This window comes from Heterodontus francisci, chromosome 5 (assembly GCF_036365525.1).
Source record: "Heterodontus francisci isolate sHetFra1 chromosome 5, sHetFra1.hap1, whole genome shotgun sequence".
Lineage (NCBI taxonomy): Eukaryota > Metazoa > Chordata > Chondrichthyes > Heterodontiformes > Heterodontidae > Heterodontus > Heterodontus francisci.
Window position 1 is genome coordinate 191,406,400 of NC_090375.1, and position 15,790 is coordinate 191,422,189.

The 15,790-nt window shown below is 40.6% G+C and overlaps 1 protein-coding gene across 4 annotated transcripts in view; it reads right to left on the reverse strand.

The window, feature by feature from the left end:
* Positions 1–15,790, reverse strand: part of znf407 (zinc finger protein 407) — a 460,931-nt gene that overhangs the window by 127,590 nt on the left and 317,551 nt on the right. For all 4 annotated transcript variants that reach the window (XM_068032511.1, XM_068032512.1, XM_068032517.1 and 1 more), the window contains one exon: positions 665–843. In XM_068032511.1, the coding sequence (XP_067888612.1) occupies positions 665–843 (179 nt within the window). The remainder of the gene's footprint in view (positions 1–664; positions 844–15,790) is intronic.

Sequence of the window (15,790 nt, forward strand, 5' to 3'; positions counted from 1 at the left end):
AAAAAGTCATGGTTACAATTATTGCTCACCTATTTTAACTACACATGTTGCAATAAGATGACTTAACGGTGTTAATTTAGCCAATATAAATGTCTTTCCTGTCAGCACAGTACACAAAAGTGTAAATAAGGAAGTAGAAAATAAGTGGGAATTACATGGTCCTGAAAATTCATGTAACTGGCTCCCATTCCTTTTCCCCATGTATGGCAGATTGCCACCAGGGGTACACAAGTAGTCTGGTGGATCCATTGAGTAAATTCATGACCTTGACATTCTGTCCTAAAATCAATACATACTATGTCAACAGCGAGATCATTACTACCCTAATATGTTGCATGCATGCGAGTTGTGCAGAGTTGCCAACTCTCCAGGATTGTCCTGGAGTCTCCAGGAAGTGAAGGTTAATTTCCTGGGCACTGCTGCAAGTAAACCCAGGACAAAAAAAGCCATTGGGGAATTGTGTATGTGGGTTTTTCCCCCCCTGCATTTTCTTTGAATACTTTGTTTATTAGTTGCAAATATATTGCCAGTTATAGGAGGGAGGTCACATGATGAAACGTCCAGGAGGAACCTGTCAAACCGGAGTTGGCAACTCTACAACTGTGTATCATCGATAAGCAGCCCAAGGGAGAAGGATTAGAACTCAGAATAAAGTGAGTCTTACCTGCATGCAAATAAGCCAGATCTGGATTCTCAATATCTGGATGATGCTCCTTGAGATGGTTGCGGAATTCTAATGGGATATTGGTTCCATACTCGCACTTTGGGCAGTTGTACATTCGCACTCCCTCGTGCTTGCCAGTGTGTAGGATATGCTTGCGGATGTTCTCAGCACAGTTCGACCTAATTTTTTTTTCAGAAAGCATATTTCATCACTTTCAGCACATTTTTAATTGCAGCCTTAATGTTTTAATTCTTTCTGGAAGATGTATGTCTTATAGATAATTCAGCATTTTTATAATCTTTAACAAAAACACTGTCTATTAAAATGAAAGTCTAAACTACTGCAATTTAAGCAAGGCACACAGAAAGATCCAAAGGGAGGTGAAGTGAAAGAACTGAAGCTGAAGGAGGGAGGGCAGTCATTACAATTAAGTCACATAAATATCCATCATGTTGACTATTAGGCTAGTGATGTTGCAACTATTAGGCAAGGTTAGGTTTGCATTTATAGTTACAGCCTGAAAGCCTGATAAAAGAGGAGGTCATTAAAGAGTGAATGAAACATTGGTAATGAAAGTAAAAGTTTGCATGTTAACATATGCTTCAAGAAATATCGCTAATTTTGAAATTATAAAAGAGTGCATTTTATCCTCTCACCATCAGAGATTTTCCTCTATCCAAAATGTTAGGATGGTGTGTGTCCTGAACCTTGTTATAATTGCTCTTGCAGTCAACTGCATGATCCGACTTTTCCTCAGATACTGAATAACCTCCTTAATGCCCGACCTTCCACCCAGTGGCTTAGTTGGAAACTATCCAATCAAAGCAAGCAACCTGACGTTTCAGATACTCTAGAGACTTGACCTTCTACATCTGAAGTCACAAGTACTTGACCTTTTGATCTACTGGGACCATTTCAAGCTGTTAATTCATCAACACACTTTGTTGGAATGCCACACTTAATTCCGGACCTAAGCCCAAGTTAAACAAATTCAACAAGGCAAGTAAATTTTTCAAGATCAATTTTTTTTTAAAAGATAAAAGTTGTTTCTCATATTTTAAAAGCAAATAACCAAACGTGTATTGGTTTATCCTTGAATATTCTATCAGTTTATGACTGAGATCACAATGACACTGAAACTCCCAGTGTATTTTTTCTTCTAGATCTGCAGTCATATAGCTTATCTCCTTGGAACAAAGGAGATTGAGAGGAGATTTAATAGAACTGTACAAGATTATGACAGGCTTAGATAAGTTAGACAAGGTAGAACTGTGCCCACCAACTGATGGTACAAGGACTAGGGGACACAGATTGAAGGTTTTGGGCAATAGATGCAGGGGAAATGTGAGGAAGAACTTATTTACACAGCGAGTGGTAATGACCTGGAATTCGTTGCCCACAAGGGTGGTGGAAGTGGAGACTATCAATGACTTCAAAAGGAAATTGGATGGCCACTTGAAGGAAATAGACTTGTAGGGCTACGGGGATCGAGTGAGGGAGTGGGGCTGACTGAATAGCTCCGTGGAGAGCCAGCATGGATTCGATGGGCCTCCTTCTGCGCTGTAAATGAATCTATGACTCAATAATAATACATAAAATACATGAATACATTAAAAATGCTCTTTTATGGTATTCATACATAAACCAGCAAGACAGGTATTTTGCTGTAACTCAAACAATCCTGTATGAAGTTGATTAACTTGCGTAGCTATGTCTCTATAATTTTTGTTAACTTTTTAATGTTCTTTCCTCATTCTGTCTTTTTGCTCTGTGAAGTAACCAGTCCTTGCCTAACGTCAGGATACCCTGCCTCAGTCAATAGCGTACAGTGATGTAAACGTGCAGATAGCTCTGTGAAAGCCATCAGTGGCTTTCTTAGGCTGCTCTTCCTGGAAATTTCTTTCAGCCATACAGCAACAGATCACAACCAAACCCCTCCCACCCCACCCAATGTTCTGCTCCCTCCCTTCTGCTGAATTGGCCAAGACTCTCAAAGACTTATGAGGCAGTAAGATAGTCGTTTGCCAAGAAACTCATCTAAGGATGGATGGCACAACAATGTGCAGAACAATCTTGTTCTAATCCAGTAGGGTTAATCTCAGAGGGTTAAGTTCTTGCGGCTGACGTGCCATAATTCTCCCGCATAGGCAGAACCAAGAATTTTGAGCATCAGCACCTTTGGTGTTTGGCAGCAGGGTCTACCATGGTGTGCATCATATTCCTTTGCTAGTTACAGCAGACAATATCAGCAGCAACACCCGGAGAGGAGGACAAGAACAAATACTACCAGAAATTAAAAAACGGATTTTATAAATGTGTATACTGTTTTTCCAGGAGTGGTGCGCACGTATGTCTATTTTTGTACTCTGTTGCCCTTTTCCTAACTCACAACTAGTCTTGTTCTTCCAGCATCCCTGTGCTCGCAGACCTAAGCTGGCTCCTGGTCCAACAATGCCTAAATTTTATATGCCTCATCCGTGTTTTCAAATCCCTCCACGGCCTTGCCCCTCTCCATCTCTGCAACCTCCTCCGGCCCCGCAAGTCTTTGAGATTACTGTGCTCCTCCAATTCTGGCCATCTTGCATGTCCCCAATTGTAATCGCTCCACCACTGATGGCAGTATTTTCAGCTGCCTTGGCCCTAAGCTCTGGAATTCCCTGCCTAAAGCTCCCTACCTCGTTGAAGACGTTTCTTAAAACTTACCTCTTCAACCAAGCCTTTGGTCACCTGTACAGAGATCTCCTTCTGAGGCTAGGTGTCAAAAATGATTTTTTTTATTGATATGTTCTTGCTAAGTGCCTTGGGACGTTTTGCTAAAGAAGCTATATAAATGCAAGATGTTGTTATCTCACAAGGTAACTATTCCCTCGGGGTACTAAATATGAAGCTAGTACAAGAACAGTGCTATATACTCTTAATTTACAACTAATGTTGCTTGGTTACTGTAGGAATACAGTCAATGCTGTATTCTAATCACACACTCTCTGTAACATTCAATAATTGTTTCCCTTCTTTACTCGTCTGTCTTCATTGCCTACTGCAAGAGGTTAGAAATGCTGCCTATTATATAACCATATTTTTTGTTGGTTAACGGACTTGTGTGGGAGAATGAGTCATTCTTGTAAAATATTTTGAGAACACCTATAGTATAGCTCGTACTCTGCTACTCTGGGATGAACTGATCCTTTTAAAATAATACAAGCTGTAGTGTACATTATATACTTCATTGCACAGGTCCAGCCTCCTCGTGTCTAAACAAAAGTCAGCAATATCCAAAATTCAGGGAAGGATTCAAGGGCAGTACTACGTTCTGTTCATTTCTTAAATATCTATACTGATAGATCATGACAAATGGTGTAAATTCCTGCATTACAAAGTGTGGCTTCATTGCATGAAGCAACAAAACTGATGAGCTAGAATATTTGAGCATAAACTGAAATAAAATACCTCTATATAACAACAACTTGCACATATATAGTACCTTTAAATGTAGTAAGATGTCCCAAGGTGATTCACATGAGTGTAATCAAACAAAATTTGAATATAGCATTGAAATGGACCGGTAAAGGATAAAAGGTTAAAGCGTTATGAGACGGGTGGGAGAAATGGGGTGATTAAGCAAACATTTAACTATATTAATAATTAATATGTTGTACAGCAGCCCCGATGAGGTTTCAAAGGCAAAATACTGCAGATGCTGGAAATCTGAGATATAAACAGAAAATGCTGGAACCACTCAGTAGGTCGAGCAACATCTGTGCAGAGAGAAACAGAGTTAACACTTCAAGTCAATGGCCTTTCATCAGAACTAGAAAATCTTTCAGCTGCAACGGGTTTTAAGCAAGTACAGAGGCAGAGAAAGGGGAGGAGAGAACAAAAGGGAAGGACTGTGCTAGGGTGGAAGGCAAGGGTGATTTCAATGACAGTTCAGAGAAGGTTTACTCGGCTGATTCCTGGGATGAGGGGATTATCTTAGGAGGAAAGGTTGAGCCTATACCCATTGGAGTTTAGAAGAATTAGAGGTGATCTTATCGAAACAGATAAGATCCTGAGGGGACTTTATAGAGTGGATACCAGGAGGATGTTTCCCATTGTGGGAGAGTCGAGAACTAGGGGACACAGTTTAAATATTAAGGGGTGTCCCATTTAAGACTGAGATGAGGAAATATGTTTTCTCTTAGAGGGTCATTAGTCTGTGGAATTCTCTTCCCCAGAGAGCAGTGGAGGCTGGGTCATCGAATATATTCAAGGCGGAGTTAGACAGATTTATGATCGACAAGGGAGTCAAGGGTTATGGGGGCAGGGCGGGCAGGAAAGGAGCTGAGGCCACAATTAGATCAGCCATGATCTTACCGAATGGCTGAGTAGGCTCAAGGGACCGAATGGCCTACTCCTACTCCTAATTCGTGTTGTGTTCTTGACAAAAGCAGTGATAGGTGCAAGGCAAAACTGGGTGGCAATGAGTCTTGAGTAGGTGTAAATGGCAACAGCAAAACCATTACCAACACCTACTGTCTGAAGAAATGGGAGTAGTGATTATTATCTGAAATTGTTGAACTCAATGTTGAGCTTGGAAGGTTGTAAAGTGATGTTTTAGTTGCTAGATGCTTGATAAGATAGTTTTCTGATCTCAGTGTGGTGGCTGTAGCAGCTGCTGTGATTGGCCTCGGTTCCCCAGGGATGGTGAGATTTCCCACTCCTGACAGGTATCCAGGGATACCTGCTAGAAAACGCATGGGATGGGATGTTTGAACAAAGGCAAGATCAAATTTTGCTGTCATTTGCCAAAAATGGAGTAGGCTACCCATGCTCACAGTGCAGGCCTGGCAACGGAATATTGACCATATGGGTGAGATAACAAAGAGTTGCTAACAATAACAACCAGTTGCATTTGTATAGCACCTTTAACGTTGTAAAATGTCCTCAGGCACTTCACAGGACAGTTACCAGACAAAATTTGATACTGAGCCACATAAAGCCGATATTAGGATACATAACCAAAAACTTGGTCAAAGAGGTAGGTTTTAAGGAACGACTTAAAGAAAGAGAGACCAGCAAAGAGATAGAGGGGTTTAGGGAGGGAATTCCAGACATAGGGCCTTGGCAGCTGAAGGCACGGACTTCAATAGTGGAGCGATTAAAATGAGGGAAACTCAAGAGGCCAGAGTTGGAGGAGCACGGAGAGCTTGGAGAATTGTAGAGTTGGATAGGGAGGGGGCCAGGGACTGATTTAAACACAAGTATGAGAATTTTAAAATTGAGGTGTTTTCAGATGGGAAGTCAATGTAGGTCAATGAGCAGCAGGGTGAAGGATGAATGGGACTTAGTGTGAGTTAGGACACCAGCCGCAGAGTTTTGGATGAGCTCCCATTCATGGAACCATTGAAGTATGCCAAATAAATAGAATCATGGAATGGTTACAGCAAAGGAGGCCATTTGGTCCGTTGTGCCTGTGCCGACTCTTTGCAAGAACAACTCACCTAGTCCCGCTCCCCCGCCTTTCCCTGTAGCTCTGCAAATTTTTCCTCTTGAGATAATTATCTAGTTCTCTTTTGAAGACCTCAATTGATTCTGCCTCCACCACACTCTCAGGCAGTGCATTTCAGATCCTAAACACTCGCTCTGTAAAGAAGTTTTTCCACATGTCGCTGTTGCTTCTTTTGCCAATCACCTTACATCAGTGTCCTCTGGTTCAGGATCCTTCGGCAATGGGAACAGTTTCTCCCTATCTATTCTGTCCAGACCCATCATGATTCTGAACACCTCTATCTAATCTCCTCATAATCTTCTCTTCTCCAAGGAGGAGACCCAGCTTCTCCAATCTATCCACATAACTGCAGTTCCTCATCTCTTGAACCATTCTCACGAATCTCCTCTGCAGCCTCTCCAATGCCCAAGTATCCTTCCGAAAACTGGACACAATGCTTCAGTTGAGGCCGAAACAGTGTTTTATACAGGTTTATCATATCTTCCTTGCCTTTGTACTCTATGCCCCTGTTTATAAGGCCCAGGATCCCATATGCTTTATTAACTGCAACTCTCAAACTGCAACCTTCAATGATTTGTGCACATATACCCACAGGTCCCTCCGCTCCTACACCTACTTTAGAATTGTACCCTTTAATTTCTATTGCCTCCCCTCATTCTTTCTACCAAAATTAATCGCTTCATACTTTTCTGCATTAAATTTCATTGTTACTTGTCCGCCCATTTCACCAGCCTGTCAGAAGATGAAGTTTATCATAAACCTCCTCACAGTTTACAATACCTCCAAGTTTCGTGTCACCGGCAAATTTTGAAATTGTGCCCTGCACACCCAAGTCTAGGTCATTAGCATATATCAAGAAAAGTAGGGGTACCTACATCAACCCTTGGGGAACCTCATTGCACACCTTCCTCCTGTCCAAGAAAACAAAATTTCACAACTACTCTCTATTTCCTGTTATTCAGCCAATTTGGATTACACAAACTGGGGTTTGAAATTTAGAAGGTTAAGGGGTGATTTGATTGAAGCTTTCAATATATTAAGGGGAACAGACAGGATAACTAGAGAAAAACCTCTTGGGCTAGGGCGCAATTTCTAAAAATTACAGCCAGGCCTTTCAGGAGTGAAATTAGGAAACACTTCTATACACAAAGGGTGGTAGGAGTTTGGAACTCTCTTCCGCAAATGGTAATTGATACTAGATTTTAAATTTAAATCTAAAATTGATAGATTTTTGTCCCCAAAGGTATTAAGGGATAGATATGGGGCAAAAACAGGTATATGGAGTCAGCCATGGTCTCATTGAATGGTGAACAGGCTCGAGGGGCTAAATGGCCTCCTCCTGTTCCTATAACAAGAGAGGTCATTCAATATCAGATATTGATCCCTTTTGGTTGGCCTATATGAAAAGTCTGCAGTGCCTTTATTTTCATGTACATTAGCATTTTAATATGTACACGATAAACTGCATTTTTGCTTTAAAAAAAAACTTGTGGTACACGTGAAAGAGTGGATCATTTTCACTCTAACGCACTTCCCCAAAAACAGAAACAGATAAATGGGCTTTGCTTTTGTTGCCTAAAACAGTGACTTGCTGCTGATAACTGCAGGAGAGAACGAAGGTGGGCATAAGGTGATGCTGCAGCTTAAACAAGATGCGTAATATTGTGTGCAGACACTCTCCTCAGCAATGTTGTAAGCTGCACAAGACTAGCCCAGTGGGAACTTTACAGCGATGGTCTTCAGTAAGATACTCTAGTTGAAAAGGACTGCCAGAAGCTTACTCAGCTTCTTTCTCATCAGAAATAAAATGAGTTTTAAAAACGGTTGATTTTCATTCACGCTTAGAGACCTTGAATACAGCAGTACAATAGCCTGTGGCAGATTGGTAATGCAAAACGGTAAGTAGATTAGCAAAACGAAGACACACAAAAATGGATTCAGATGACAAATGGGAGAAAAACTGTATTAAAATGACAATATAACTACAAAACAAAAAAAACCTCCTCATGAATGTAAACATTGGATGTAACAGTAGACACATAGCAGACGTATAAAAAAAAAACTGGATTCCATGGCTCATTTCACCCAGTAAACTATCAAATGGTATTTGATTTTGTTCGAAATTCACAAAACAAATTGGTGCAATACTGTCAGCTGCACTAGCTCAGCCTAACAAGGAGCATATCCATAACGTACAGACTGGCAAGAAAACAAATTGATCTTATGATTTGCAAAACACATGGGATGCAAATGATAAACCAGGGAGATAGTAAAGAATTATTTCCAGATACGCCATTGGAATTAACGCGATAAAAAAATTGCTTTGTGCCTTCATTGTGATTTTTCTTAAACCTCTTGTAGCATTGACATTGCTAGTATAGTTTGTAATCAGTATTTTCCTTTATCTTTGGATGCATCATCTCTTAAGAAATGTGCACACATTCTACACAAATCCAAAAAAGTATTGTTTCATAACTTTTAGAAAGAATTATGTGTAATGATTGCCCAAAAAAGAGGCCACATGACTTTACAACACAAAGCTGAATAATGCATGCCTGCTTCATAAAAAGCCGATGCAATCATTTAAAAATATCCCGTAGTTTCAGAAACTTGCACAATGTTCATCTTTTGTCCCTTGGACCTCGTACAAATGTCTTTTTTTTTAACGGATTGTATGATGTTCCCAAAAGACTTTTCCCCATTTCTATTCTCTTCAACTCCTGTGAGCCCTTGTTCTGTGTGATAAGGCAATCTCCTTGGGGATCTGAGCTGTGTAGTTTTTGCACCACGAGTGACAAGGACTCGACTTGAATAACTGCTGTGCGCAGGTTGTAATTATGTCAGCCGAAGTGTTGAACAAGGGGGCTGATTAATGTGAGCCCCTGCCCATGCAGAGTCCCCATCAAAACCTTACCACAGGCCAGCGCTAGGGATGGGTTAAGATGGAAAAGAGAAAAAAAGAAAAATACAGCACCTACATGATAGATGTTCATGGACAATATAATATACAATTACTAGCCCTTATCACCTTTCCAGGCACAATATAAAATCAGGCTACTACAGCACATGTGAGCAAAAGCAAAATTAGTTTCTACTGTACAGTAACAACTCACCTAGCATGTCAAGCAACTAGCATTCCCTTACACAATTTGGGAAAGAGACTAGCAACAGTCAGAATCGAAGATCAATTTAATGAATTCAGATTCTGTTTATCTGAATCCAAAGATCTGCTTGTAAATTTGATTTTGAATGGAAGCAAGATGGATTATCTTCTGGTTTCTTTAAGAATGACAGATTACTAAAGAAGAAGAAATTGGTGAAATTACACAAAGCAGCAGCTGAGAATAATAACTGTTTAACATAAATCACTGTGGGGCAATCAGCCAGGCGCATCACTCTTGTCCTACTAATACTGCATAAAGTACTCAAATACTGGCTACTGTGGAATGCCATCTAGTGGGAAGCAAGTCCACAAAATGCCTTCAAAATGTGTTCCAATAATAATTGAGGGAGATGTGGTTAAACTAAGTATTTTTATTCTTTAACAATAAAATGGGCACAGGCATTCCAATGTTCGATTAACCCATGCCCATTGGTTGAAATGCAGGCGCCATATTAACTGCGTGCTACCTGCCTATTACAATAATTACTGTGTGCAGCCAGCGCAAACCGCACTTTCATTAGCTGCATGCATTAGCAAGGGGCCCAAAATCGTATCTTTCTAGCACTACTTAAAGCTAGCCTGCACCAGAAGGAGAAGTGTATAGTGGCTGGAGCAGGTGGTGGCAGTCATGCAAGAAGTGACTCTAACCTAAGAAACAGTGAAAAATGGCACAACATGGGAGAAAGCAGGCTCCATGGCTTTCGCATGTTGCACTGGAGGCCTCAGTGGAGGAAGTGGAAAGTAGGAGTGATATCCTGTATCCGCAGAGGACCAGGAGGCTGTCCAGGCACATGCTCAAAAGGCAGTGGGAGCAGATAGCCGTGCAGGATATCAGGAGTCTATCCCTGAGGATCTGGATGTGGTGCTGCAAGAAGTTCAATGACCTCACACAAGTCATCAAGGTTGGTGAATGAATCTTTAAATATCAAATCCTACCAACAGCAACACTAGCTTCAGATACTCCTCACTCACCACACCCTCATCACTCATCTACCAACGATTTCTATCAATCAGGACTCATACCTAATGTTCATATGCCCCATCATACCCTCACAGCCACATCTCACATCATGTGCACAATGTCAGCTATTAAAACATGACAGCCACATCATTCAAACAGATTGCATGACACTCACCGACACACTTCTTTCTCTCTTGCAGGACAAGGAGATGCACAGTAGGAGGCAGTAGGAGCTAACCTGAGTGGAACAGGCACACCTGCATGTCCTAACCCCCATGGTGAAGCTGCTGTTGGCCATTATTGGAACAGCAACTGCTAAGCCTGTGGCCAGTGAGCGGTGGAGAGCTGAATCAACTGAAGATACCTAATCCTCCTTCTCATATCCCACTTCTCCCTCATCGCACATTCTCTTTTGATTTAGAAGCTGCGGATGGTGTAAGTATACACCTTTTAATTTCCACCCTTCCCTGTACCACAATCGTACTCTTGTGCTTTTCTCCTTTCAGATAAGCAAGAGGCACAAGCTGGCCAGGCAGTGGAGTAACTGCAAGAAGACAGTGATCATGAAGACACACCATCACTCAGTCTTACACTCACAGCCACTAGATCATATACTGTCACTATAATTTAGAGGATAGCACAGAGCTAAGATTTGCTCATGGCGAAACATGGGCACGAGTGGTTTACAGCCTGGGCAGGGGCGAGAATAGTGCAGGTGCCAGCATGCCAGAGGGTGAGATTGCACATGAGTTCTGTTGCAGAGGATGCAAGAGATAAGGACGTCAATGGAACTGGCTACAAAAAAAGGCTGATGGGTATGCACAATAAAATGCTAGGTGCATAGGGAAGCAATGTTCCCACTGAGCTACGCTGTTAAGTATAACCTCGCAGTTTTGGTACCATGCTTGTAATTTTTAAAAAATTTTTTACGGCTTTTCTGGTGCTTCTATATCCTTTTTATAATATGGCGACCAGAACTGTGCACAGTACTCCACGTGTAGCCTAACCAAAGTGCGATACAAGATTAACACCTTCTCTACTTTTCAATTCTATCCCTTGAGAAATATTTCTGTTTTCAAGCTAAGATTAAAGACAAGGGCTTTTGGGGAGAAAGAAAACAGAAAAAAAAAATTGAAAACAAAACATCATTCCATTTAAATTGGTGTCACGAGTTGCATCTTTTGACTTATTAAGATTATCAAGGGCTTTTACGTGCTACAGTGAGTAAAGTGCCAGAAGCATTTTGAAACTTGACAAGTTGTGGTACTGTCAATCGACAATGAAAACGTATTGTGTTATGACAGCAAACTCATTGCTTAGACACATTCCTTTGAGTAAAATTAATTGAAATGTGCCATTCTTGTGTGAAAGTTATAGGCAAATTCATTGGGAGTTGGAAGGAGGTAGACAGCTGTGTGAGGGTGTTCGTGAATGGCAATAGCTTTCTGACACCAAGAAAAATATCATTGGGTAAACTGGACACATTGATAAAGCAGCAATGGGATAAAGCTGGAGAGAAGGAGTTTTTTGTGTTCTTCTGACATGGGCAATACTGACAACGCTGCATTTATTGACTATCCCAAGATGACATTAGGGCTTTAAGAATCAACCGTGTCATGTGGTGTCACGTGTAGATCGGGTAGAGGGCGGCAGTTTACCATTCTCCAAAGGAACCAGTTGAGTTTTTATAATTTTATAGTGTCAGCCGTGGTAGCACACTCACTGAGTCAGAAGGTCATGGGTTCAAATCCCAATCGAGAGATTTAAGCATAACAATCTAGGCTGACCCTCCGGGGCAGTATTAAGGGAGTGCGGCACTGTTGGAGGTATCGTCTTTCGGATGAGACACTAAACCGGGGCCTCAGCTGGATGCAAGAGATCCCATGGCACTAGTTCAAAGATGACCAGCAGAGTTTGCCCCAGTAGCCTGGCAAATCTTTATCCCTCTATCAACATCACTAAAAAAAAACAACAATCTGGTCATTATCACTGTGCACAAATTGGCTCCTATGTTTCCTACATTACAACAATGACAAAGTGTTTTGGGATATCCTGAGGTGGTGAAAGGTGCTATATAAATGCAAGTTTTTCTTTCTTATTAACACTGAGCTCCACATTCCATGGCTTGCTCTCAAGTGACCAGATTTCCGAAATGAAATTTTGCAGTGAGATTTGAATCTCTATTATTAAGTATTTCAGTATTAAAAATCACTACCGTACCTAATGACTTCAGAAGATATAAGCACAGCAAGGGTTTGCTTTCTCATATTCTCTAGTGGCAAAAATTACAGGGCCAGGATCTGAGCATTCAAATACTTCAAATTAGAGTTATGCACATCTGAAATATTGGACTCATGCTGAACTTGGAAGGCTTTATAAATTTCAGGTTGGTCAGAAATGATCACCAAATTTGCAGATAGTTGATTTTAACAGAGGAATCTTAAAGGGAAAAATAGGACATTCCACAGTTACCCACTGAACATAAAAGCAAACCTGCTGGTCAAAGAGCAATTAGTGTTGGGAAATGAACATCTTCAACAATTTTTACATTTAAAATTAGCATTAAGCATGGCTAAGATGCAGAAAGTAAAACTCCATCTGTGCTATTCTTCAAAGCCAAACTTCGGTGAAGTACAGCCTACTGTACTAGTGTGGCATTTCCAGCTTCCACACTAGCCATCCCTGCAGCTTCCCTGGGTGGGGCTGTCAGCTTATGCATGCAGCTTTGTGCTGTGGCTCCTTATAGGGTTATGGGGGGCAGGCAGGAAAGTGGAGTTGAGGCCACAATCAGATCAGTCATGATCTTATTAAATGGCGGAACAGGCTCGAAGTGCCGGATGACCTACTCCTGCTACGATTTCTTATATTCTCTGGGAACTGAAGTCATTCTGTTTAGTGTTTTCACAACTCTTTGGAGTGAGGACACTTTGATTCTATCAGCACGATCAGCAGAAATCTGATTATTCTGTGTAATTCTGCACATTTGAGCTTTCTTTGGAAACTACAAGTCCCAAACTTTCAAGTTGTTAAAATAAAAATCACATTTAGACTGACCATTTTTCGAAGTTTCGTCTCACTGTGGTTGCCTTGCTAAATTTTTAGAAAAAAATTGTCTATAATTGTTGTGACATTCACGTATGTGCTGTGGCTCTGGTAGCATGCTCGCCTCTGAGTCAGAAGGTTGTGGGTTCAAGTCCCACTCCAGGATGTGAGCAGAGAAATCTAGGATGACACTCCAGTGCAATACTGAGGGAATGCTGCATTCTCAGGAGGCCATCTTTCAGCAAGACATTAAATTGAGGCCTGGTCTACCCTCTCAAGTGGACGTAAAAGATCCCATGTATTTCAAAGAAGAGGAGTTATCCCTAGTGTCCTGGTCAACATTTCAAAAACAGATTACCTGGTATCATGAAGGTGTTTGCATTACCAATATTTTTTGAGGACTTGTGTTTAAAAGACTGTGGAAAATACCTGAGAAGATGCCTGGACTTGTTTGTTTTTAAAAAGGGTCACTGGAAGAACATTTGGGACTTCGTTAAAAAAAAACTTACTGGAAGTCACATGTCTTAAGCTAAGCAAACAGCCGGAATCTTATGGACTATGGAACTGTTTGGACTGAGAGAAGTCACATGTCTGGATTTATGGCTGTCAGGAGTTTTGGTTTCGGTTTTGGATACTGTTTGGATTGCAGTTGGGGTTGCAGCCTGCAGAGAGAGAGAAGCAACCAACCCATCCTGTTCCACCTCTTTGAGAAGGCCTGAGAATCCAGACTGAGAGCTGGTGAAACTGATGCAGCATTTCTCCTGAGAAGCTTCTGGAAGACTTCCTCTCGATATCTTCTGAATGAACTGCTTCTGAAAAGACCCCAGTGACAACTGCATGTGTCTGATGACACCCGTCGAGGTGTACCAGGACGCCAGACCAAAAGTCATCTGGAACATTCCATATCTTATCTTTTTTCTTCAAGAATTGACAATAACTAGTATTTTGTTTTTAATTGATCGCTGCGGAGCCAGTTTTTTCATTTTTATTTTTTTCTTTAACCGGTGTGCGTGTGTGTGTTAGGTTATTTTAGAAGGGTAGATATTTATACTTTCATATTTTAAACTGTGTTAATAAGCTTTGCATCTTTATTGATTAAGTCTTATTTTATAATAAATCAACATTTTTGTTGTTTATTAAAGAAACATGGTTGGCGGATTGTTATTCTGAAACTAATATAGATAGAGTATATAATTGGCCATATCGGTAACTAGGTAAAATGTTTTAAGTATAAGTTGTGACCAGTGGAGTTGTGTAACTAGAAAGGACAATGCATTCCTCCAACCTCGGTCGTAACACTGGTCATTGTTACATTACGGTTTTTGGCAGCTTGCTGTGTACATATTGACTGGTGTATTTCCTACAACTTCACTTCCAAAAGTACTTCAATGGCTGTTAAAACACTTTGGGACATCCTGTGGTAGTGAAAGACACTATATAAATGCAAGTCATTTTTTTTTTTTGAAGTGTCTCATTTCTAAAAATGATGAACTGGGCAATGAGACATTGAACTCTACAATGCAATAGTCACATGCATGCTTCAAGATGAATACAAAAAAACGTGTGCAATGACATTTTGCTGTGTAATATTTGTAACCAAGACATTAATGTAAAATTCCTTTGCCCGCTGCCTTCATTAAAAGCCAACAGAGGAATTTTACATGCGCATGTTGTCATGTTTGTTACTAATAATCGCACAGTGCAATTTTACCCTGTTGTTTTCAAGATATCTAATTTGAAATGAATACGTGTAAATGTCACGGTTCATAAATTTGTTTGTTTAATATATTACTCTAATATTAGTTTTAATGCTTCCATGTGCTTTTTATTGACAAGATACAGTGCATTGGTTTTATTGAAAATTAAACATTTTTATGTCTGGTACTATTGTCCTACAGACTTCCATCACAAAAATCTCATCAGAACTTACCAAAATCATTACGTACCTTGACCCTAGGTGAATCATATGGTAATGGCAGGGTGAATCTATTCTGACCATGCTATATATGACCCAGGGTTCGATTACTTTGTTCATTAAATCAACAAATCAGGAAGGTTTACAGTGATGATAACTAAAGCTCTGCTTGGGAGCTTTTCCTTAAGACTTTTCTATCTGTTGATGTATATTTCTTTGAACCCAAGAGATTCATCTGTTGAGCGTAAGGACACGTACAAAAAATTACTATTTACAATATCTTGACTTAGATGGCAGGACCGAGTATAATGTACCCAAGTATGCTGATGGTACAAAATTAGGTGGGAGTGTAAGCTGCGAGGAGGATGCAAAGATGCTGCAAAGGGATGTAGAGACAGATTGAGTGAGTGGGCAAGAACATGGCAGATGGAATATAATGTTGGGAAGTGTGAAGTTATCCACTTTGGTAGGAAAAATAGAAAAGCAGAATTTTTTTTTTTAAATGAGGAGAGACTTGGAAATGTTGGTGTTCAGAGAAACCTGGGCATCCTTGTACA